Source organism: Miscanthus floridulus, chromosome 8 (assembly GCF_019320115.1).
Source record: "Miscanthus floridulus cultivar M001 chromosome 8, ASM1932011v1, whole genome shotgun sequence".
Taxonomy (NCBI): domain Eukaryota; kingdom Viridiplantae; phylum Streptophyta; class Magnoliopsida; order Poales; family Poaceae; genus Miscanthus; species Miscanthus floridulus.
In genome coordinates, this window is record NC_089587.1 from 12765739 (window position 1) to 12790340 (window position 24602).

Sequence of the window (24602 nt, forward strand, 5' to 3'; positions counted from 1 at the left end):
AAAAAAAGAACCAAAAAATTTAATCATGGTTTACATGTCTCAAAACAATTTTCTGTGTCGAAGTTCTTGTATTATATATTATGTATTGTATTTATTTCTATAAAAAAATCACGTAACTAACGCCTTTAAACCCTGTGCTGCCTGCGATTATCGGAACGTATCGGAAGCAAAGCAGATCAGCGAAACCAACCACTCGGTAGAAAAGCCCCTCAAAACCCACGGCGCCGCCGCAGCCGCAGCCGCGGTCACGAGCTTGCGGAGACGAGCACCCCACTATTCCCACTCCGGCGACGAGGCGCGAGTGACGACTGAGGAGGCGATGAGAGGCCGCGCGTCCCATCTCCGCGCGCTCCTCTCGCGAGCGCTCTCTCCCAGCCTCCCTTCTCGCGGTCGCGCTCTGCCTCAGGTACTCGGCGGCTCTCCCCCGTCCTTGGCGTGCGTCGAGCGATGGATCTCCGCTCGCCCTTGTGGGAGTGGAGCTGAGATGTTCGGAGCTGGGTTCCTGGGGCGCGCGCGCTTCTTCTCCAGCGACGCCGCGGCTGCGACGCAGGGCGGGTCGAAGCCCCCTGCGCCGGCGGTGGCGGGCAGTGCGGGCGGCGAGGGAGGGGATGATGGTCAGTCTGGGAAATCTGAGCAAGCGGACGCCGGAAAAGCCGTCCGCGGAGGTGTAAGTCATGGATTGCACTAACCCAAAGCTATTGGATCCCCCTTATTCAGGACGATTGCATTGAAATGGTTCATATGGCACGAATTAGTAGTGATCTAGAGCCTAATGAAACAGGACAGTCCTTGTTTCTAGGTCATTTATCTTGCGTGCTAATTCAGAAGCACTTGCTACTTCCTTGCAGCCGGTGTCTTGGCTCAGTTTTCTACTACTGCTCGTGACTGGAGGAGGGATAATTGTGTACTACGACAAAGAAAAGAAGCGTCACATTGAAGGTAGATTACGATGGTGAGTTGTTGTTGTTTGCTGCCATTTAGCGGTGCATGGGAAGATCTTTCAATGTCCGTGTTGTATCAAGGCATATTGGATGTGGAGTAAACATCAACATCAGTTAGCCAAACCGAAAAGTTTATGTTGGAGGCAATCAGTAAACAAATCTTGAGGTGTTTTAGGTGGATAGTTTGCATGGGTTCAGTCCAGTAACTAAGTGTTTCCAAAGTTATATTCAAGTGGTAGTTCAACCTAGTGTTTATCTCCACTTTACCATATATGCTGTTTCATATAACTATTGAACTGTCTAATCCTGAATTCGTATGCTTGAGTACACTCAAAATATCTAGCTACCCTTCTAAAATGTTATGCCATGGCTACTTGGGATGTTGCTCTGGAAACAAAGGTTTCTGTGGCCTGTGGCCTGTGGGTGTGGTTTCGACATGCAACCTTGTGTCTTCAAGTGTCATGCTGGTGGTCAACTGTTAGATGTAAAATGAAATTGAAATTGTAGATGTGTAGTGTATCAGCTTCTCTGTCACTAATTCCCAATGTTAATAGCTTCTGATTTGGCTGCATGAATGTTGCACCTGGCTACATACAACATACCTACTTACTAAAACATGATGCTTCTGGAATGCATTATTCACACCATAGTTTTTAAGTCGTCGCCTAGGCGTCGCCTAGTCGTCCAGGCGCTGAAAAAAGTCTGGGTGTCCTCGACACCACGACCAAAACCAGCAAAATGAGGGGAGCAGGGGAGGGAGGAGACATAGGAAGAACTGGAGGAGGACCAGGCAAGGCTAACCACTAATCTCTGCTCCCATCCCCATCAGCTCTGCTCCCATCCCCGCCAGCTCTGCTCCCCAGCAGATCTGGGAGGGGCTCTTGAAGGGCAACAGCAGGGGATCTCGCACAGGGATCTAGAAGGAGGGCGGCAGCAGCAGTGAGGAAGGGGAGGGGAGATCTAGAAGGGGGCGACAGCAGCAGTGAGGAAGGGTAGAGGAGATCTTGAAGGAGGCGGCTCCAGCAGTGGATACTGAGAAGGTGTTCGAGAGGGAGAAGAAGCACTTGGAGAGGAGCAGTGGCAGCCCTAGATAGTTCAGGATAGTTGGGGAGGGCTTTTATGGGCTGTCTGCTGGACTGGGCCTTTTATGTTCCTTGTCCTTCTTCTTTTACTTTTTCATTTTTCATTTTTATCCCTTCTCCATTCTCCTGCCTTGAACATATGGTGTCGCCTTGCCTCGCCTTATGATCGCCTAGGCGATTGGAAGGGGGTGGCTCGCCACGTCTCGCCTTAGCGCCTTAATAACTATGATTCACACAATCAACACATTGTCTCATGTTTATTGTTATGTCCACTTATTATGAGTGCTGAACTAGGAATTTTAGAGCTTTTATCTATTCTTCAAGAACCTACTTTTCATGTCTAGCATTGTCTATCTCAGCGTTTTCATATAAAAGCATCTCCAGCAGATCCCCTTTCCTTAAAAAAAATGTGAGTTGAGTTTTTCCCTCTTGCTCCAACAGATCCCCCTTCGCATCCCTTTTTAATGGTGACCACCAATATTTCGCGCGAACTCCCCTCAAATAGAGGGAAAGATGGACCTTTCCCAATAGCTCCCCCATTCCCCAATTACCGTATTAGTGATTTGCAAAAGCATCTCCCCAATAAATGTAGAAGACAATATCGGTGCACCCCAATATACAACTCTATTGGGGGAGTTGTATTGGTGATTTGCTAGAAACTCCCTTCCATAAAATCTCTGTTGAGCATATACATCTCTTAGACTGAAAATTCTCTTTTTAGTTTTGTTGAAAAAAGATGGTTACTATCAATGAATGAAATCATTAAAGCAGGAGACACCTTACTGCATTTGTGACCTCCATGATTGAGCAAGCTAAGGACCACTCTATGTTTCATACGTTCCTTGACAATCATCAATTCTTTCTTCATTGCTGTATGCAAAATGGAGAACCATAACTCAGCCAGTTGCCTAAGCTTGCCCTGCCTTACATACTGGCTTGCCTTTTAACAACAAATTTGGCCACAGTCTACACTAATGAGAAAAATAGGTTAGCAATGATTCGTGTGCATTTTCATTTGTAACCACTGCTTGCATTTTCGTACTATTGTTAGCTTTTCTGTAAATATATATGCATAGCTTTTAAGCAGTTATAAAAAAGTTGAACAGAAAACTAAGCTTGTTAAACAAACAATATAAAGGTGTCTGTTCCTCTTTCCATGCTTCCTAATGACATCAGCAAAAAGCCAGAAACCATTATAGGGACGGTGGAACCATTGTCAGAAGACTTTGTGCCAATTGTAATTGTATCTTATATTGTAAACTGTATTTTTGTTTTGACACCATTGCACTATGACAAAATCATTACCCTCTGGTTTAGAAACAGATCGCCATTTACTATTTTAGCGAACATTTCAAACCTTTCCCTACTTTTTTTTCAAATGGACACGTGTCTTTTGGAAGTATTTATCTGAAGTGGGAAGGTATTAGCTCGAATTCTGATAGCTGTTTATCTTGTCATTTTTTTTCTCTTCCATCTTACCCAGAATTGAAGAATAGAACAAGTGCTGTGAGGCCTGGGCAATCAGTAGGCACTGCAGCCATTGGTGGCCCATTCAAGCTTCTGAATCATGATGGAAAACCTGTTACTGAAAAGGATTTCATGGGCAAATGGACTCTGTTTTATTTTGGATTTACACACTGTCCTGACATTTGCCCAGATGAACTCCAGAAAATGGCTGCGGCGATTGACAAAATTAGTAAGTCAATTTGATTCTTTTGATCCTTGGATATAAGTATCCTCATAGATCCTGTTGTGTCTGCTTATTGTCTATCAATAATATGCATTATATTGTCACTTAGAAACTAGAAGGCATATTATTGTACGCAAATAATTGGGTAAATGGGCAAGCCAAAATGAGATGTACATATAAGGTTATGTATTTTTGTTTGACTGGACTTGGTGAAAATTTCCACTGAAGCGCCCAAGTGGACTTAGTAGACAGTTTAAGTTAAGCATATTTTTTCAGTCATTATAATATGTTCTTATATGCAGAGGAAAAGGCAAAACTGGATGTTGTGCCAGTTTTCATTACAGTTGATCCTGAAAGAGATACTGTTGAGCAGGTTCGGGACTATGTTAAAGGTGTGTGCTTGCAATTGTCCCTTAGTTCTTAATGCTTGTAATCATTCAATATTGTAGCCCTTTGATCTCTTATTACTATTTTGCAGTATCTTATTCTTTTGATTGCTCATTGCTGATGAACTATTTGTGATTCACAGAGTTCCATCCAGATCTGATAGGACTCACGGGCACGACAGATGAAGTAAGACAAGTTGCACGTGCTTACCGAGTTTACTATATGAAGACAGAGGAGGAGGGTTCTGACTACCTTGTTGATCACTCAATTGTCATGTATGCTATTTCTAATCTCCTCCATCTTGCACAATGGCTTTGGGCATTAGCTAATTTTGATTTTGATAATGTTCTGCAATTGGGATGGTCTAGTTCAAATCATTTTATTATTTTAAGATATGGCATACCTACAGCATGCAAACTAAAATGAAGAAACCCGCTAATTTGGCTATTGTTTTTTAACCAATTCTGAATATTATCTTGCGAGGCTCGAGTGAGTATCTAGTAGGAATTTTTTATGATATTGGATACTGTAAATTACATGCTTTTACATGCTGGCTGGTAGTTTTATCCTGCTTGAACTCATTGCTGTTACTGCTATGTGCAATCATTATGATAGATTAAATACAAATATTTTCTGTCAAAACACTGACTGATTGGTTCCTCATTTTTTCAGGTACCTGATGAACCCGGAGATGAAGTTTGTCAAGTTTTATGGCAAGAACTATGATACAGATTCCCTTGCTGACGGTATCATTAAGGAAATTAAAGAGCACAAGTAAACAGTAGTTGGAATGCCACTCTGCAGTGTCAGCCTTGTTTCTGAATTTCGACGAGAGTTTTGTCGAAGCAAGCAAAGACCAAACGACACAACGCAAGATCATGTGACGATAACTGCTGCTTGTTAATTTCTGATGATATTTGAATCTCGTTGCAGTTTATTTCAGCAGATTCCGGTGCACGTTTTGCGGTTTTGTGCACGTTTTTGTCATGGCAAACTTCTGTGCTGACAACTTGGAATACTGTTCATTGCTGAATCTTATTTTATTTGAATCTTCATATACCAGCTGAATATGACAAAGAGCCCATCGATTCTGAAAACCCTTTTCTCATTTTTCTTCTGCTCGCGATTTTTTTTAAACCTTTGTCTAAAACAAATTCCAGATCTAACACTATCGCTTTTTTATTTTCAAATCTAACACTTTTGGCCGCGCCAAAGTCCGTGGCGCGGCTAAAACACGCTGCCGCGCCATATGCATTAGCGTGGCACGATCTGCTAGGTCGGACAACGATTTTCACGTGAAAATCGTTGCCGCGCCACTGCCGTTGGCGCACAGCACCGAAGTGCCACGCCATCTAGACTGGCGTGGCGAGGCGTAACCTTAGAAAAATTGTATCTTTTTCATATGATATTGTATGAAGATGATCTTTATATGAAAAGTATAGCTCTCGACGAGATCTGCAACTTTCTAGTTTTGAGTTTTTTTCATTTGAGGTCGGTAAGATGCTTAAAAAAATTAAACAAAATTTCAGCAATATATTAATCACGTAAAAGCGCTTGTCGTCTTGGAAAAATCATATCGTTCTTACATGGTGTCAAATAGAGATACTTTCTCTATGAAAATTATAGCCCTAGATGGGATCTACAAATTTGTAGTTATGAGTTTTTGCATTTGAGATCATTAAGATGCTGAAGAAAAATAATATAAAGTTTCAACACATGCACTTATCGTCTTGCAAAAATGATATCTTTCTTATATGGTATCAAATAGAAATATTTTCTATATGAAAGTTATAACTGTCGGTGGGATCTACAAATTTATAGTTTTTGGTTTTTGCATTTGAGATCAATAAGATGCTTAAAAAATAATAATATAAAGTTTTGGCATCGTATTAATCGCGTACACGTGCTTGTCGTCTTGGAAAAATCATATCTTTCTTATATGGCATCAAATGGATGACTGATTACTAATCGAAAGTCGACTCGGGAATTCGAGTACTACTAAAAAACGGATGAAGATGATTGATTTGTTAGGCTGATGGTAGATAGTTTAGTCACATACTATTACTATCTCGCTACATTTTCGTCATTGCTTCGCATAAAAGTTTTATGCAAAGATGGTGAAAAAAGTTACGCAACAATAGACATCGTTAATTGTAAAATTGGCGAGATCTAATAAACTTAGAAATTAAACCATGATTTTAACATATTCCTTTTATCGCTTAGTGTAACCGTATTCTCGTCATATTTTCTTGTACAAAAAAGAGTATTTTTCTCTTTAACTAATGGTCAAGCATGTGTGGCAGGTACCACAAAAGATTTTTACGAGGAGTTAAGCTCAAATACATAATTAATATACTGCTAAAACTTTATATTATTATTTAGCATCTTAATGACCTCAAATGGAAAAATCAAACTATAAAGTTGTAGATCTTATCGAACTTTGAGGTGGTGAACTAGACTCGCCCTAGGAAGCTCAATAATTTATTTGATCTAAATTTCTTTGGGTAGAATTTGAATTGTGAACTCGAACTTTTCACGTACCGCGGAAGTGCCGCGTGGGAATTTAACACTTGTTCAAGTTTGTTTTAAACATGTATAGTCACGTCGCGCGCCTAAGATAACGACCTCAAATGAAAAAAACTTAAAACTATATATAAAGTTATAGATCTCACCAAGAGCTACAACTTTTATGTAGAAAATATCTCCGTTTGACACCATATAAGAAATATATGATTCGATTAATACGATGCTGAAACTTTCTATTATTTTTTAAGCATCTTAATGATCTCAAATGTAAAACCCCAAAACTATAAATTTGTAGATCCCACCGAGAGCTATAACTTTCATATAGAAAGTATCTTCATTTGACACCATATAAGAAATATATGATTTTTCCTAAACGACAAGTGCTTGTATACGGTTAATACGATGCTGAAACTTTATATTATTTTTTAAGCATCTTAATGATCTCAAATGAAAAACCCCCAAAACTATAAATTTATAGATCTCACCGAGAGCTATAACTTTCCTATAGAAAGTATCTCCATTTTACACCATATAAGAAAGATATGATTTTTTCAAGACGACAAGTGCTTGTACGCGATTAAATGATGCTGAAACTTTATATTATTTTTTTGAGTATCTTAATTATCTTAAATGCAAAAACTCAAAACTAGAAATTTGTAGATCCCATCGAGGGCTACAACTTTGATATAGAAAGTATCATCATTTGACACCATATAAGAACGATATGATTTTTCCAAGACAATAGCGCTAGTACACGATTACTATACTGTTAAAACTTTGTTTAATTTTTTTGAGCATCTTAACGACCTCAAATGAAAAACCTTAAAACTAGAAAGTTGTAGATCTTGTTGAGAGCTATAATTTTTATATAAAGATCATCTTCATCCAAGATCGTATGAAAAAGATACAATTTTTGTAAGGTTGCATCTTGCCGCGCCCAGTGACGCGGTAAAGATTTCCACGTGGAAATCGCTGTCCGACGTGGTGGATCGTGCCGCGCCGATGCATGTGGCGCGGCAGCGTGTTTTGGCCGCGTTACGGACTTTGGCACGGCTAAAAGTGTTAGATTTGAAAATAAAAAAACGTGTTAGATTTAGAATTTGTTTTAAGAAAAGGTTAAAAATAAAAAAGAAATCCTGCCCGCTCGCCATTTGTAACGCATGGCAGGAATTTCACAGGTGGAGTAAACGGGCCTACCCTCGCCTACTGATATCGGCCTAGGTAACATCCGTTGAGGGCCTTTGCCTGAACGGGCCCAGTCGTTTTGTTCGGCTAGCTCTGGCAAATAAAGCGCGGTTCCCCAGATGTTTGTTTGCTATATATATAGTGACTCGTGGATGCGGCACCGACTAAAAAACAATAACTGTAGCTAATTTTTCACTATATTCACATACTCACGATAAAATCTATATATGCACACACATGATAAGCACACCTCCTTCAAATTTGCTTTAGCTCTACCCCGTTGGTGCCCGTGCATGGATGGTGAGATTTTGGGTTCCTCATTCGTTATTGCCTATGGTGGCCAGTGGGATGATTGAGTTGCAGCTTTGGGTTTGGTTAGCCGAACAATGCATGGGGACCCCAGACTTTCAGGCCATTGTCATAAAAACATAAAAGAAAAGATTTACATGAGTTACAAATGCACAGATTTCATTTGTTATAAGAGGTGTGGTCGTGGTCGTGCACCCGACCATCTAGATTCAAACCATCTCTGCTTAAATTTGGAAGCCTATTAATTCTATTTATTTCTCTTTTAACTAATGAAAAACCGTCTAGTTGCTAAGCTACACTTTCATTGTTTTTGTGCACTAAGTTTATATTGCTAATATGATGGCCGATCATAGACCTCATTAGTTAAAAAACTAAAATGGACTTGCTTGTTGGACTAATTAAGATATTCTAAGAGTACTCCTATTCTAAATACATTTATTATTTCATTCATATAGGATCTTGTTCCCTTGCCTCTACTTCTCCTAGAATATTAACCGGTCTGAAATTAGGTGTGGGCTATATCTCACAAGCTTATGTTTTGACAATCTTCACAGGCTAAGATTCATTATGGCTTGTTCGGTTGTCTAAGAACAGTTCACTGGAACGATCGATTCCTAGCTGGAATGATTGACTAATTTGTATATATAACAATAATTTGTATAACAATTGATCAGCTGGAATGGTTCTCGACCCCTAACTCCCATCTTCATAAAAAGCACGTACGGGAAACGAACCAAACTGAAGAAAACTTTCAGCATCAGGACACAAAGACAAGTTTCAATAAGTCACAAAACTCACAATGCGACACCTAGTTCATGTACGTCGACGTCGATCGATCAACTAAACTGCTGGTGCAGATAAAATAAAATCACTGAAGAGAATTACAGTAGCTCGCTAGCTATAGGTATCTCATTTCTTGCCGCTGCTATTCTTGAGCCCGGCGCCTCCGAGCGGGCCCTTCTGCGCCGCCTTTGCCCTCAGCTCCTTGAGCGCCTTCTCCTCCTCCCTCTTCTTCCTCTGGTTCTCCAGATCAGTCTGCACGCGTGACGCGCCCACAAATTAAACGAAAGCCACAACTCTGTCAATGCAAGCTGCATGCTGCTAGTATAGTAGCTAGGGCGACCCGGCACTGGTGAGACCCGGGCATACCTTATCGTACTCCTTCTTGGGTGCCTTGAGGGGCTTCTGCTTGCCGCCCGACATGGCCGCCGGCGCCGGTGTGGTGGATGCCTGGATGGAGATGCTCCCTGCCGGCCTCCGGTCTAGCTAGATGCCACGAGCGTCGACGACGAAGAGCTTGCGCGCGCGATCTGGCTAATTAAGGTGGCGTAGCTAGCTAGGGAGCACCAGATGAGGGCAACTTGTCTGCTACGTATATGTATATATAGAGAGAGAGAGAAGGAGAGATTGTACCGGAGCCGTATGTATACGTAGGCGACTAAAACCCTAGCACCGTAGGAATCCTATCGGATTAGGCCTTCGTTTACTCGGATCGGATCCCAATCCCATGCACATAGCACATGATTATGCATGCATGATCGTTTTTATTTGTCCAGTCGGACGCGTGAGCGAACACAGGAAGGAAAGAAAGGGCTCTAGCTGGACCTGGGCCGTTAGAGATGTCCGGGCCAGCCCACATCATGTACCCCGCAATTGCGGAATAATGCCTGTCTGGCCAAAGTTTCGTTGTACGAATTATGGAAAGCAAATACACACTACTGAAATGCCCAGGTTTGCCGTGTGTTCACGGCACACGGCGCACGGCACACGGCGAAGCCCAAAAAACACTCGGCAAAGCTTTTGCCGAGTGTTACACTCGGCAAACGGCACTCGGTGTACACAGAGTCGGCAAATGTTTCTTTGCCGAGTGTTTTTTATCGGGCACCCGGCAAAGACTTTGTCGAGTCCTAAAACCGACACTCGGCAAAGACTTTTCAAAAAATATAAAAAAACCCATCCCCCCCCCCCCCCCCCCCCCCCCCCCCGCCGCCGCCGCCACCACCACGCCCGCTGCCTGTGGCCGAGGCGAGGAGCCGGCCGGCAGGGCGCGGTCCTGGCCTGCTTGTAGCTTACCCACCGCGGCAGTGGACAACTCGATGTCTGTCCGTGTTCGACGCAGAGGGGGAGGGAGTAGCAGCTTGCGTCGGCGGCTTCTGCAGGTCCGGGAGGAGCGGCGGCTGCCGGACCCAAAGAAGAGAATAGGGAGGAGATGACGGCGCGGCTACGGATCTCCAGGCGCGACGGCGGTTGCTGACGTCGAGGCGGGTTGGCTTCCTGGTGGTGGCGGCGGCTCCGTCCTGGAGCAGACGTGTGCGCTCGCCATAGGGTTTGGGGCAGGCCTGCTCCTGGTCGATGCCGACTCCAACGTGTGTGTCGCGATGTGGGAGGAGGGCGCGCTGCCGCCCGCAAGCTACGCCTCGCCGCGCGTCTCCTCCGCCACCGTGCAGATCCACCCGTCAGCCGCGCTTGGCTGCCCCTAGCCGTGGTCACGCCGACGGGAGAGGGAGGGGGCGCGGGTGGGAGACGGAGGGAGGGGGGCGGCCGGGCGAGTTTATAAGGTCATGAGTTTGCCGAGTGCCAGATCGGGACACTCGGCAATGCCACATCTTTGCCGAGTGTAAGATCGGGGGCACTCGACAAACACTTTTTTTATTTTCCTTCTTTTCCACAACGTGTTTCAATGTCAGAAGAGAAAAAAATAAAATTATTTGTCGAGTGCCAAATAATTACACTCGGCAAACATATTTCTTTGCCGAGTACTAGACAATTACACTCGGCAAACATATTTCTTTGCCTAGTGCCTAGTTTTGCCGAGTGTTTTTTTAGTTTGCCGAGTGTCGAACTTTGCCGAGTGTTTTTTGCCTCGTTTGCCGAGTGCAATTATTTTGCCGAGTGTTTTTTTTTTGCAGCACTCGGCAAAGAGCTTGTTTGCCGAGTGCCCGATGGATTGCACTCGACGAATCCTCTTGCAGTCGGCTTACCTACTGATTCCTGTAGTGACACAAGCTACGACATGTGTTCATCAGGAAACACGGTCCTTATATATGTTTTGTTATAAAACAACAAGTGGTTCGGCCCATGCGATTCCTTTTTTTGGGCCCTTGTTGTGCATGCATATGCCCAATGAAATAAAGGCCCCGAGCAGCCCAGAGATGCGGGAGTTAGATCTTGTATGTTATTATCAACTAGGGCATGTTTGATCCATTAGTTGCTAATAGTTATTAGCTACCTAATATACCACAACTAATATTAGCTGCTATTAGCTAGTTTTGTTCAGCTAGTGAAATAGTTGTTAGTTTGGTATTCAGTTAACAATTAGCTAAACTATTAGTTAGACCTGTTAGGATTTAAGGAGTTAATTATTAGCAGCTAACTATTATCTCTTTGGATCTAAACAGGGTCTAGATAGAAGTTCGGAATATATAGGAGTATCTAAAGTCTACCTAAAATTTGCTCTTAAAATTAGAATTAGAAAAATATATAGTTATTCACTGCCTAAACCTTTGGCGTCCAAGAGCAAAACGAAGTGACGCCTACAATATATTAACCTGCTGTACTGGGCCAGACATTAATATATCCTACTAAAGATGCAACATACCAGACCAGACCAGGTGCAATTTGCGTGGCAAATCCATATATAAGGTGTGACAGTCATATGGTCGGCATTAGTTTCCTGCCAAACAATGCTGCAATGCATAGTAGATTATTGTAGTATAGCACGAATTAATTTCTGCCAATGATGCTCCCTGATGTAGTAGTAATGTTTATCTTATCCCATAAACAATGCAACTAGTGTTGACCATTGACTGTCGAGGGCTGCCTATATAAATAGACGCACATAGTGAGTGACTCCAATAGACATCAGCTCACGATTCAAAAAAAAAAAAGAAAAAGAAAAGACATCAGCTCAGCTCTCTTCCTCCTCATAATGATGATCAATCGGTCTGCAGCCATGGCTCTGTTCCTCCCTCTCTTGTGCTACTCTTGGCCACCGGTAAGCCTGCGAATTATGCATTCGACAATTTAATTAGTAACACTGTTACTGGTTAATTTAACAGATCTGATTACTAGACCACACTACAGACACTCCATTTCACTTGCTCAGTTAACTATGCTATATGTATGTAGGTGGTCAAGCCAACGCCGATGAGCCATCAACATCACATCGCGCTGCTCCAGAGCCGCCGCCGGCGTTGAAGGGCTACGAAACCTCGAGGGGGCCACCGGCAGCAACCGGCGGGAATAAGAACATGGCCATATTACACATTTTTTATAAAGTCGTTGCGCATGTATGCATCTAAATATATAATGCATGTAGCTGGTTCTTGGTCAAGCTTTTTAACTGAAATTCGTTCATCTGTAAAGGTCACCGTCACCGGGAGATCAAGATTGGTCCATGCTTCCCCAGCACAGACGGCAATGCTCTCTCCGACAGAGGCAATGCTCCCTCCTGCCTCAAGCGGTGCACAAGCAAAGGCTATGCCGGCGGGCGCTGTGACACCGTGTCCGCCGGCCTTCCCGGCGACTGCTTCTGCCTCACGCTTGATGGCCGTGCATAGGCTGCTGCCCAATGTCATTCGGTATCACCGTCTCATTTGTGGTTACCCCTCCTAAATTTTAGTCGCTGCCCTATCGAATGCTCATGTATAGAGTATTAAATAATAAATATAAACTAATTATAAAACTAATTACATAGTTTACGACTAATTTGCGAGACGAATCTTTTAAGCCTAATTAGTCTATGATTTGACAATGTGGCGCTACAGTAACTTTAAGCCGACGTTCAACTACTCTATTAAATATACTTGGCCCCGTTCGGCTGGCAGAATTTTGGCTGAAACTGGCTAAAAAACACTGTTCTAGCTAAATTGTTGTGAGAGAAAAATATTATTCCGGCTAAAAAAAGAAACCGATTAAGTTGAATATGGGGTAATGCCGACTCATGGTGATGTACTTCAGGATAGAATATTTTTCCCGTGCATGCCGATAACGAGGGACTGAATAAAGAACCTCAAACCTCATCCACCCCAATTAAGCCACTACGAAACCGCTCATCCCTCGTACAATTTTTTATTCACTTTAACCAATATTGTAATGAATATTTGAACTTCTTTTTTTTTGAGACTCAGTTATAAACGCAGACAATCACATACACGAGTGTCCACTCATCCCTATGAACGTACGCACGCACATCCTACCCCTATGAGCACCTCCGAAGAACAGAGTTGGACCGATAAATCTCAAAATTGATAAAGTCACCACAGACGTCTCGCTGTCGACGGACACGTCACCTACCACTGAAAAAATAGCGCCGTAAATCCTAAAATAAATCCAGAAAATATGAGCCCCCGTGTCAAGTCGGGGCCTTAAACCCGAGTGAGTAGGTTCTAACACACGGAATGACGGAACCCAACCAGCTAAGCTACGCTCACTTCACAAATATTTAAACTTCTAAATGAATTCAGAAAAAAGTTTGATTTGAAAAGTTTTAGATTCCATCGACTACTAGAACTTTAATATATGTTTCTACCTCATCCCATGCATGATTATGCATGATCGTTTTGTCAAGTCAAACGCGTGAGCGAACAGGAAGGAAAAGAAGGCTCTGGACTTTGGCTGCTAGAGATGTGCGCATGACCAGCCCACGTCATGTGCTACTACCACGTCATTGTCTACCCGGTGATATAAAGTTATCACTGCTCATGCGTCTTGGTATCACTGCTCACGCGTCCACGTCCGATATGAATCATCTCTACTCAGAGCTCACGTGCCCACGTCCTATCTGATTCTGATGCGAACATCGGATCATGTGTCCGCGGCCGATACGAAGCTTCAACGGCGCGGATGACCATTGTGTACGGAGTGAAGGGCGTGCGACGACGTCCCGGCGGACAAGGCGGCTATTGTGGTATTATTATTTTTTCGTTGCAACGCACGGGCATGATTCTAGTGGAAATTAATGCATGAATCGCCAAAGTTCTATCCTACGGCAATTATTAGGAAAGTAAATACCCAAGCTAGCTACAACATATGTTCAGGAAACAAAAAAGAAAGATTGCATGGTTACGGTGGGTAAAAGATTTTTTATATATATATATATATATATATATATATATATATATATATATATATATATATATATATATATATATATATATATATATAACAACTAGGGGTTCGGCCCATTCCTTTCCTTTGGGACCTCGTTGCGCAAGCATGATGAATGCTATGCCCAGTTAGAGGCCCAGAGCAGCCTAGAGCAGGAGTTAGATCTTGCATGTTATCAATGGTAAGTTGGTATCTCTCTCTCAAAAAAAGTTGGAAGTTGGTATATATAGGAGTATCTAAAACCTACCTAAAGAGTTACTCTTAAAATTAGAATTAGAAATATATATAGCTATTATATATAGGAGTACCTAAAATCTACCTAAAAGTTGTTCTTAAAATTAGAATTAGAAAAAATATATAGTTATTCACTGCTTCAACAATTGGTGTCCAATGAAATCTTCAAAATCAAGTGACGCCTACTACATATTAACATGTACAGTGTCAACATTAATTTCCTACCAAAGGTGCAAACATTCTAGGTGTAATTTGCATGGCAATACTTAGGCCAAGTTTAGGTGTAATTTGTAATTTGGCAGGCATCGATACTGGTCGCCAGACAACCAAAATCAACGGCCTGAGATCCTTGCCTGCTGACAGGTAAAACTACCTCGTTGGCCGCCAACCAAACAGGTCTTTATTGTCATGCCATTGACGCATCCATACATATGGCAGGTGTGGTATGAGCGTAGGGCAGGCATTATATTAGTTTCCTGTCAACAATGCAGTAATGCACAGTACACTATTGTAATATAGCAGGGATTAATTTTCTGCCAATGATATGCACCCTGGTGTTGTAGTACATACTAATGTTTCCTTGTATTATTCAATAATAACAATGCACCTAGTGTTGACCAATGACCATTGATTGACTGTCGAGGGCTGCCTATATAAATAGACGCACATAGTGACACCAATGGGCATCAGCTCTCTTCCTCCTCAGTGCTCACAGTGATGAATCGGTCTGCAGCCATGGCTCTGTTCGTCCCTCTCTTACTCATGCTACTCTTGGCCTCCGGTAAGCGTACGAATTATGCATTCGACAATTCAACTAGTACCTCACTAACAGATCTAATTACTGGACCGAACTACGTACAGACACTCTATTCCTCACTTGCTTGGTTATGCTGCATATATGTAGGTGGTGGTCAAGCCAACACTGATGAGCTATCAACATCGCGCCGTGCTCCGGGGCCGTCACCGCCGAAGGGTTACGAACCCCCTGAGGGACCACCGGCAGCAACGACCGGCAGTAAGAACATGGCCATATTGCACATTTTTTTTCTTTGGATAAAGTCGTTGCGCATATATGCATCTAAATATATAGTGCATGTAGCTGGTTCTTGGTCGACTCCTTTTTAACTGAAATTCGTTTACCCCAAAGGTCATGGGACGATCAAGATTGGTCCATGCTTCCCCAACAATGGCACTGGCAATGCCCTCTCCTGCCTCGAGCTGTGCACGAGCAAAGGCTATACTGGCGGGCATTGTGATGTCCTGCCTGGCGACCTCCGCGGCGACTGCTACTGCTTCACTTCTTGACAGCCTATATATATATATATATATATATATATATATATATATATATATATATATATATATATAGGCCATAGGCCACCCAATGTCATTCTATATCACCGTCTCGGTTTCACAAGGTTGGAGCTAGCAATCATGGCGAAAAGAATAATTATGGTTTATTTTGATAGCTTCACTAGGGCAGACAGATTCGTCTGCATGGAATGTTGAAGTCATCATGTTTGCCTGACTAGTGTGAAACAAGTGCCTATGTTCAGTTTACTTATTAAAGACTTACTAGTAACATATGCATGACTCGTGATGATGCACTATATAACTATTTTTAGTGACGGTTATAATGGTTTCTCAAAGACAACTGCTATGCCGTGGCTAGAATGGTTTTTCAAAGGTGGTTGCTCCGCTCACTTGTATCTAGAAACTGATTTCTAGAGGTGGCTATCGCGAGAATGATTTTTAGAGGTGGCTATCCAGAGAGCGAATTCTAGAGGTCGGCCGATGTAGCAGCTGCCTCTAGAAATCTTTTATAGAATATACAAATGGAGCTAAAAAAAACAAAAACAACACAAGCTAGGTGATTTTCACGTGTGTGCCAGCCAGGGGGTGATTGAACTCAGAATCTGAAACCTTGCATGCTCCTTCCATACCACTCCACAAAAAAGTAGACCTAATAAAACGTCAGATCGGGTTGAAAAAATGGTCATGTCAAAGTCGTTGGCTCGAGCCTTACCTCACACATTGGCATGTCGACCGGGCTATTTCTTTTTTTTTTTTTTGGATTTTCGCACTTTGGGTTGGGTTTTGTTTGTTTGGGTTAGACCATGGATAAAAATCATAGGCTAAAAATGACCTGACACACTAGTGGATCGGCTTGGGCTTTTTTCGAGCGGGTCAAGTCGGGTTGGTTAGGTCGGGTGGCCCATGAATAGGTCTACTACTCCAAAGCCACTTATAACCAAACAGATGATATAATCTTTTTTTATTCACTTATTAAACAAATGTTATAATGAATATTTGAAATACTAAATGGATTCAAATGAAAAAAGTTTGAACTGCAAAGAGCACTATAACTTTGGTTTATGTCGTTTCTCCATTCGAAAATTCCGAAAATGAATTTTAAAATTTGAAAGCTTAAAACAAAATTTTCGAGCCCTAAATGGTTTCAAATGAAAAATATGTCAACTACAAAGTTGTAGATGCCTTTGAGATCTACATTTTTGATATAAAGTTTGTCTTCATCCCAGTTTATCTAGAAAAGCTATGAATTTTACTGTATTCTACCTATTTTTTTAGAGGCGGCGCAAATTGCTAGCTGCTTCCAAAAATTCATTTCTAGGGAAGAGTAGAATTTAATTCATTTCTAGAGAAGAGTAGAATTTCCAGACGCTTCTGCTGTGAGGTTATGCAGCACGAAGCCATCGCAAAGGCTTAGGGCAGCTCGCTAGAAAAACTATTGTTGGAGAAGCTGGCTACAACTAAATCTAGCCCTGCGCCAAGGTCCAATCGTGTTGGTGAGTGCATTCAATGGCGAAGCTAGAGGAGATCGAATGGGGATGATGCATAGAGACTTTGTCATGGATGGTGCATATATATATGGTGGGATTTTTGCCATTATAACTGATTTTTTCAAAATTTAGGGGTGCATTTGCCCCCTACCCCCTAATCATAGTGCAACTTCGCCTCTGAGTGCGTTAGAGGGCAGTGTCAGGTTTGTTAGCTTGGTGGCGAAATTAATGAACAGCCCCGTGACCGATTTCACCAACAAATCTAATTATTGCAGCTTCAACTCCCCAAATTCCGTGGGATAAAGCTAGTGAAATTGTTGCTAAAGAGGTTCACAATCTCTAGCTCCTTTGTCTTTCTAACCTCGGGTGGAATATTCCCGGTGAAACATATTGCCTTGGACTTGGAATGAGAATAAGTATTCCCGGTGAAACATATTGCCTTGGACTTGGAATGAGAATAAGTCCAGTCAGCTCACAAAGAGAAGCCTCAGGGTATCGTCAATGAGCTTGTTTGATGAAATGTTAAACTCTCGCCTCTTCTTCATCCCTGCAAGCAATGTTGATAAGGTCCCGACGAGCTTGTTCGCGGAAAAGTCGAGGAACTTGAGCTGCCTAAGTTTGCCAAGCTCTAGCGATAGAGCGTCCATCCCTTAATGAAATACACACCTAAGCACGTTCTCTAAAAAAAAGATAGAGTGCTCACAAGCCCTGCGCCCTTGATGTCAAGGCGCTATAGCAGACAGAGCCTACGGCCTAATTTGAAAATAAGGGGAAGGCAAACCCAAAAATGGAAAGCCTCTTATATAGGACTAAGTGGCTAATTAAAATGACATGTCTATGGATTGTCTACTGCGGAAAAAAAAAAAACAGGATCCCGATGGGGTTGAAATTTCCAAACTAGCCACAATGGGGCTCTAGCCAAGCTCTAGTGACCTGAGTTGTGACATAGGGCCCAAGAACTTAGGGCCGCTGCTCGCGAGTGATGTTGGTATGGGCCCAGTGAACGTGTGGGCGGACAGGTTGAGGTGCCAGTCATTAGCGATGCGTCCGGTATCGGCACCATTCTTGTAGTAAAGGTAGAATCTTCGTCTTCGCACGCCATAGGAGCGAAGATATCTCAAGCTTGAAAATTGCCCTGCAAATCTGAACTGTTGGAGTGGTGTTCTTGAAGATTTTGTTGTTTCTGCACATCCAAATTGCCCATGACATCAATACTGTGATTTCCATGAAGAAGGGATTGTTGATCCGAGTCTTCAGCCGTTCCAGGTTTTGCTGTGGGCTTAAGTTTGCAGTGACATGCAGCCCAATTTTTTCCCAACAGGGTGAGGCAAATTTGCAAGTGATGTACAGGTGAGTTGTGGTTTCTGCTGTGTTTGCATTGCATAAGACACAGTTGTAGTCTAGTAGCTCCATGCTTTTCTTCTTCTTAGTAAGTCTCTTGTGCTTATTCTGTCCTTCAGAAGTAGCTAAAAGAAGATCTTGTGTTTATTTTGATAGGAACTTTTCCACAATCACTGGAATGCTGGATCTGAATGGGCCGGCATGCTTCCACTTAAATGATTGTAGGCCCTTTTTGAGGAGAAGTTGCTCGAACCCCAGATGTAAGTCTAGGAATCATGATTGTCCTGCAGTTCTAGGATATTCAGGGTGTCCTTGAATGGGTGTAAATGGAACCGATTGCGAAAATGCTCTGTATTCTTTGCTTCAAAGATGGTGATGGACTTATTTTTGGCAAAGGAGTAAAGGTGTGGGTATTGCCATTTTGCCATTTTGGAATAGAATCATTCCACAAGTTTTCCCACAGCATACTGCCATTTCTTCACTAGCTTCGTGGTAGTGGACCGGCCTTTCTTGTTGCCAGACAGACTCGAGCGAGCCATACCAATTACCAAATGCCAACCCTCGGCAGGTCGCTGTCAACTGTCAGCGTCGGGGCTTTGCGACCCCGACGAGGTAAAACGCAGCCACTCAGGAGAGCAACCAAAACCGAGAGCTGGAGAAGCACAGCGGCGAGACAAACAAGCAACTGCCGGTGCCCAACGCGACAATGGGCGCCCGTCGTTGCCACCGCCGCCTGCTTGCAGCCTCCGCCTCCCAGTAGATGGTTCCGATGCTACCTACTACTTGTATATATATAAACACCGGCGGCGAGCTAGCGCTTGAGATCTCACATGCATCGTCGAACGCAGCCGGGCGGCCACAATCTCGCATGGTGAGCACGTGGTTTCTCACTGCGTTTTGTGCTAGCTCTAGCTAGTTTGCTAACGCGTCGGCGTTGTTGCGTGCGGCACGCGCAGGGCCTCCTGCCGCTGTTCCTCCGGGCGGTCGCGCGGCTGGCGGCGTGCCTGGCCACCAGACCGGTGTCCGAGACGGCGGCGACCGTGCTGTACCACGCCGGGGCGCTGCCGAGGGACCCCGCCCTGGAGCGCCTGGTCTGCGACGACATGCTCGACGGCGGCGGCGACGACTGCATCCTGCATTTCGTCGTCGGCGTCATGAGGTCCTTGGGCTAGCCACACCTGCCCCTGCACGACCCGCCGGAGTTCAGGACATGCGCTGCTGACTTTGCTTCCCCTTCTTTTTTTTCTTCCTCCCTGTATTGACGACAAACTAGTATCTATGACCTACCTAGCAGTTTGGCCTCGGCGTCAATGGTCTCTGAACCCATCAAAATCACATAGGAGGAAAAAAAAAGTACTTCCACGATTTCTTTTATTTTTCTATTTATAAATAGGCTACGGCTCCCGTACTCCCTTTTTAAAAAATAGCACAAATCCCAAAACAGACAATTAAAGAAATTAATTATTTTATATTATTTTGCACCTGGGTCCCGCTTGGGCCCAGCCCGTCCTAGCGCAGCCCAAGGCCAGCACTGATCCATAGTGGAAGTAACGTGTGTGCAAGTCTCCGTGACTCCGTCTTCAGTCTTCACGCCGCTGTTTCTCTCGCGTCCTGCTTCTTCTTCCTTTCTAGAGCAGCGACGGCCGGTGGACAGAGCCAAGTGCCGCGCCTCCTTCCCCCTCCGTCCTTGCCCCCACCGCACCACGGGCCACCGGCCGCCGCGGCGCAGGGCATAGGAATATCAATTCTAAATCCATGCAAACCATAGGAATATCGAAAACCCTTTGACAAATCATGTTGTGTAATAGTCATCAGGATCTACTATGCGACCACATGCCTTGGATAGTCCCATAATGTCTTCAACGTCATCATAAGTAACGTGGATTGCCTTTCCTCGACCAAATCTAAGACATTCGTCCTTAGCATCCTAACTTTGGGGGTGTTCGGCTGGTATGGTTGTGGAAGAATTTGAATGGTTTAAAGGAATTATGGAGGAATTTACGAGAAGAAAATACTGTTTCGGATGAAAAAATAAACGGATCAAGCCGGGTTTAAGAGCACGCGAACGGAGCCTTTATAGTAGAAACTGAATAAGACTCAGACGCATCTTAATGGGTCTAATATACAGCATGCATCCAAGTCCAAAAGCTACAATTTCCCTTTTTTGATCACAGTCTAATTTATCCACTATATGCCAAAAACGCTCAACCGGGCAAGGAATGTCGCCATAATTGTCTGACATTTTTTCTGTTCAAACAAGAGATCAAAGAAGTCTAGATGCAAGAATAAAGAGAGACAAAATAAGTCTACTGTCTAACAGATTTACCATAAAACAGTGTATCGTAAAACTAAGAAAAAATATTATCGGATGTAACTAGTAATGATGATCTTACGGCGTGCACAAAAAATTAGTAATGATTAATCCTGATCTTACGGAATGCAACAGAATTAATAATTGAGCATATCGTGAGCAAGTGAAAAAAATAGATCTTAAGAATCAATCACTAATCTTACGGCACGCACAGAATTAATAATGATTAAAATTAAACTACCATGGAATAATCAATTCAACAATAAATATATCGAGAGCGAGTGAAAAAACAGATCTTAAGAATCGATCACTATCTTATCATCATTTCCTCCCCTCCGTACCCTTCCCCTGTTTCCTCCCCCGAGTTATCCCCTCCATCCCGCCCGCGTCCCTCACCGCTCCTCACCGACGTACCTTTGCACTTTGGATCCGTATCGGCGACGAAGGAAACGGGAGGCGGATCCGGCAGCGACGGCGGAAGCGGCGTCCGACGACACGTGCGGTACGTTTATATTAGGTTGCATGCCGTTAGATATAGATAGGGTTCATCTCAGAGTCCGTGAATGTAATCTTTGCGGATAGGATCGTTTTCGTTAGGATTTTGATTGCACAGGTAGTTGTGATTCTTATGCATGGGGTGAGTCCGGGGAAAAAAAATGTAATCTTTCCTGATAGGATCGTTCTGGTTACGATTGGAGCCGGCGATGTCTGTTTAGATTTCGGATAGGGAAAAAATCAGATACTGCCGTGTTTGTTTGGATTTCTTTTTTTTAAGCAAATGTTTAGATTTATTTTGGATTTTACAGATACTACAGATAGAGCCCATGTCTCTGCAGGCTCGGCAACCGGGCAGGGCAGACTTGTTCATCTATGCCAGTCGCAGTATAACCTGACCGGGTGGTATTTGATTTTCAAGAGCTGAACACCAAGTTGTCATAAATTGATTACTTACAGCAATTTCTGAATCTTCCATTGCACATTTGGACCTGAAGATTTAACTAGCAATACTCTCCTACGTTGCAGCAGCTATCTCCAACGGATAATCCATATATGAACCCAAAGCCCAAAATGGATATTGAATGGTACTGTATCCTCCAACAGAGTATTTAGGTGCGAGACCCATTTTAGGGTCTAGCAGAGTCAATATGAGTATTCTCTCTCTGGAGACTCATTTGCAGAAAGGGTTCTTTTTTAGGTCACGTTGTTAGAGAATAAAAAAATAGATATTGAATATTTTGTGAATAACACTACCAAAACGTAGAATGGGTTTTGTATTTTGGGTGATGTTGTTGGAGACAGTGGGATGCCTTGCATCCATGTATTTTGCAAATATTCAGAACATCATAAACATTAACATGGTTGCCTTTGTATGCAGGTGCTAGACGCTTTCTTAAAGACATGCAAGCTTGTATATCTTAGTACCAAGTGAACCAACAGCTTCGTTGCTGATCTTCTGCAATGCAAGTATCTGCAATGATTGCCAGAAATCTGAAACCAGGTGCAGGACAGAAGATATGTACAGATGGCATTGTGCTCACGTGTACTTGTTTAGTTAGCAGCCTAGGCCTTAGAATAGAATGGCCAGAAACCTGGTTGTAAAATATTTCTTTTATTTTTTTCCACTTTATTCATGATTCTACTCCACAAATTTGGAGGTGTTGTTCTAAGCGATTGTTGAGTATCCGAGTAATGAATTCATGAAACTAATTCCTTCCGGACAGCAACTACTTATAAACAAGTTGTAAACTTTTGTGAAGCCAAGTTGTAAACTTTTGTGCAGCCGTTACTTAGTATAAGTTCATCTTGACCTGCTGATAGTATTGGTTGAAGTACAGGATGAAGCCAAATCATAACTGTAGACATGTTTTCCAAGATACAACCAAATCATAAAGTGTAGAAACGTTTCCAAGATACAAGAATTATTAATCTGGCACCAAATAGCAGCAAAATGGGACATGAAGTTGCAAATGAGCTGGCCCCTCGTAGGAGGCCCCTCGTAGGATCTGTACACGAGCTATTGCTGAATTTCAGTTGGCATCCAACGCAGCATTAGAGCATCTCCAAAAGACTCTCCATATCTTTACTAAGGTCTCGTTTGGCAGGATTTTTTCACCGGCTTCAGGAGCCGTTTTCTACCAAACGGGGTAAAGTAAAATAGCTTTACTTGTGAAGCTCCTAAAAACATGCTCTCACAGTGATTTGGGGTGGGATGGAGCTAAAAAAAAAAGTGGCTTCTCCTAGCTCCTCCTCCAGGTCCCTAAAAACATGCTCTCACAGGGAAGCCATTTTGCTAAACGGTTTACCAAAACCGCTTCAGCTCCACCGGTGGAACTGTTCGTGGAGCTGAAGCCAAAAAAAAAATGGCTTCACTAGTGAAGTGAAGCCCTGCCAAACGGGATCTAAATGTGAAGAATACAGCTTCTCTAAATGGTCATCTAAATATAGTCATCTAAATATAGCTTCTCTAAAAGGTATAAAAACGATTTTTATGTAAATAATTTTTTAAATAATAATTTAAAAAGTAAAATTTAGAAAGGCTCTCGGAGATGCTCCTAGATCGTCCGCAGCTCCTAGTAGATCGTCCGCAGCCTCTCCTCCGGTCCGAGTTTGGAAGATTCATCATCAGTCCCACCCTCGTTGCACCTGAGAAAAAAGAAAAAAAAAACAATGTCACTTTTACCCTATAATTATACAGGCACACACATCACAGATAGCACAGTCTTCAGCACAAGCATGTAAACCATATATATTACATTTAAATTATTTAGGGGCCATTTGGATCCCTTTATTTTGAAGGAAATGAAATCTACTCAATGAATTAGACTATTTGATTTAGAATTTGATATTCCACAACTTTTTCAAGCTCACAAATAAGCCTATCTTAAATTCATAGGGTATGAGATGGAAATGGATTGTATAGACACCATACTATATTTCTACTCTCCAACTTATAACACATTTTTTTAACTCGTTTCCCTACAATAGAAATGCAGCATCTAAGTAATACCCCTTGTATGACAAACAATAATATACAAATATATTTCATATACAACTATATTAGCTTAATTAATCTATGCTTAAATTATAATTATTAGACAATTCCAAAGATCGAAATGGGCACTTACTTGTTTGACATATGTTTTCCTGTTATGGCCCTGCTGCTTGCATACAGTGCACTTATATTGTCGTTTCTCGACAAATGATTTGTACCTCTTCTTGGAGAAACCATCTACATTCGGTGGGGCGCGGGCGCCCAGTGGCGCGTGGTGCGGTGGGGGCAAGGACAGAGGGGGAAGGAGGCGCGGCACTTGGCTAGGTCCACCGGCCGCCGCTGCTCAGGAAAGGAAGAAGAAGCAGAACGCGAGAGAAACGACGTACTCAAGACGGAGTCATGGAGGCTTACACACACGTTACTTCCACTATGGATCAGGGCTGGCCTCGGGCTGGGCCTAGGCAGGATTCAGGTGCGAAATAATATAAAATAATTAGTTTCTTTAATAGCCTGCTTTGAGATTCGTGCTATTTTTTTAAAAGGGAGTACCAGAGCAGTTGCCAAATAAATAATAATGAAACAAGGCCAGCCAGGGGCGGATCAAGGGGGGCTGGAGCCCCTTAGAGCTGGTGCATCAATGAAAATATAGGAAAAGTGAGGGAGAAGAGAGAGAGAGAAAAGAAGAAAAATGGAGA

General features: G+C 42.9%; 1 protein-coding gene across 3 annotated transcripts; it reads left to right on the forward strand.

Moving 5' to 3' along the window:
• The first annotated feature begins 62 nt into the window (after window positions 1-62).
• LOC136475758 (protein SCO1 homolog 1, mitochondrial-like) lies at window positions 63-20404 on the forward strand. Of its 3 annotated transcripts, none has more exons than XM_066473351.1 (6): window positions 63-667; window positions 849-939; window positions 3507-3719; window positions 4016-4105; window positions 4243-4375; window positions 20108-20404. In XM_066473351.1, the coding sequence occupies exons 1-6, from the start codon at window positions 320-322 to the stop codon at window positions 20115-20117; spliced, it is 885 nt and encodes a 294-aa protein (XP_066329448.1). In that variant the 5' UTR covers window positions 63-319; the 3' UTR covers window positions 20118-20404. The 3 variants fall into 3 exon arrangements, with proteins under 3 accessions (XP_066329448.1, XP_066329447.1, XP_066329446.1); XM_066473350.1 differs by lacking the exon at window positions 20108-20404 and adding an exon at window positions 4773-5163; XM_066473349.1 differs by lacking the exon at window positions 20108-20404 and having other exon boundaries at window positions 4243-4548.
• Window positions 20405-24602: the final 4198 nt, after the last annotated feature.

Excerpts from the sequence above, each read along its gene's own strand:
- LOC136475758 (XM_066473349.1), top strand. The coding sequence starts at position 320 with ATGAGAGGCCGCGCGTCCCATCTCCGCGCGCTCCTCTCGCGAGCGCTC. Across the intron at positions 668-848 it reads GAAAAGCCGTCCGCGGAGGT|CCGGTGTCTTGGCTCAGTTT; the intron begins GTAAGTCATGGA and ends ACTTCCTTGCAG. Across the intron at positions 940-3,506 it reads AAAGAAGCGTCACATTGAAG|AATTGAAGAATAGAACAAGT; the intron begins GTAGATTACGAT and ends CATCTTACCCAG.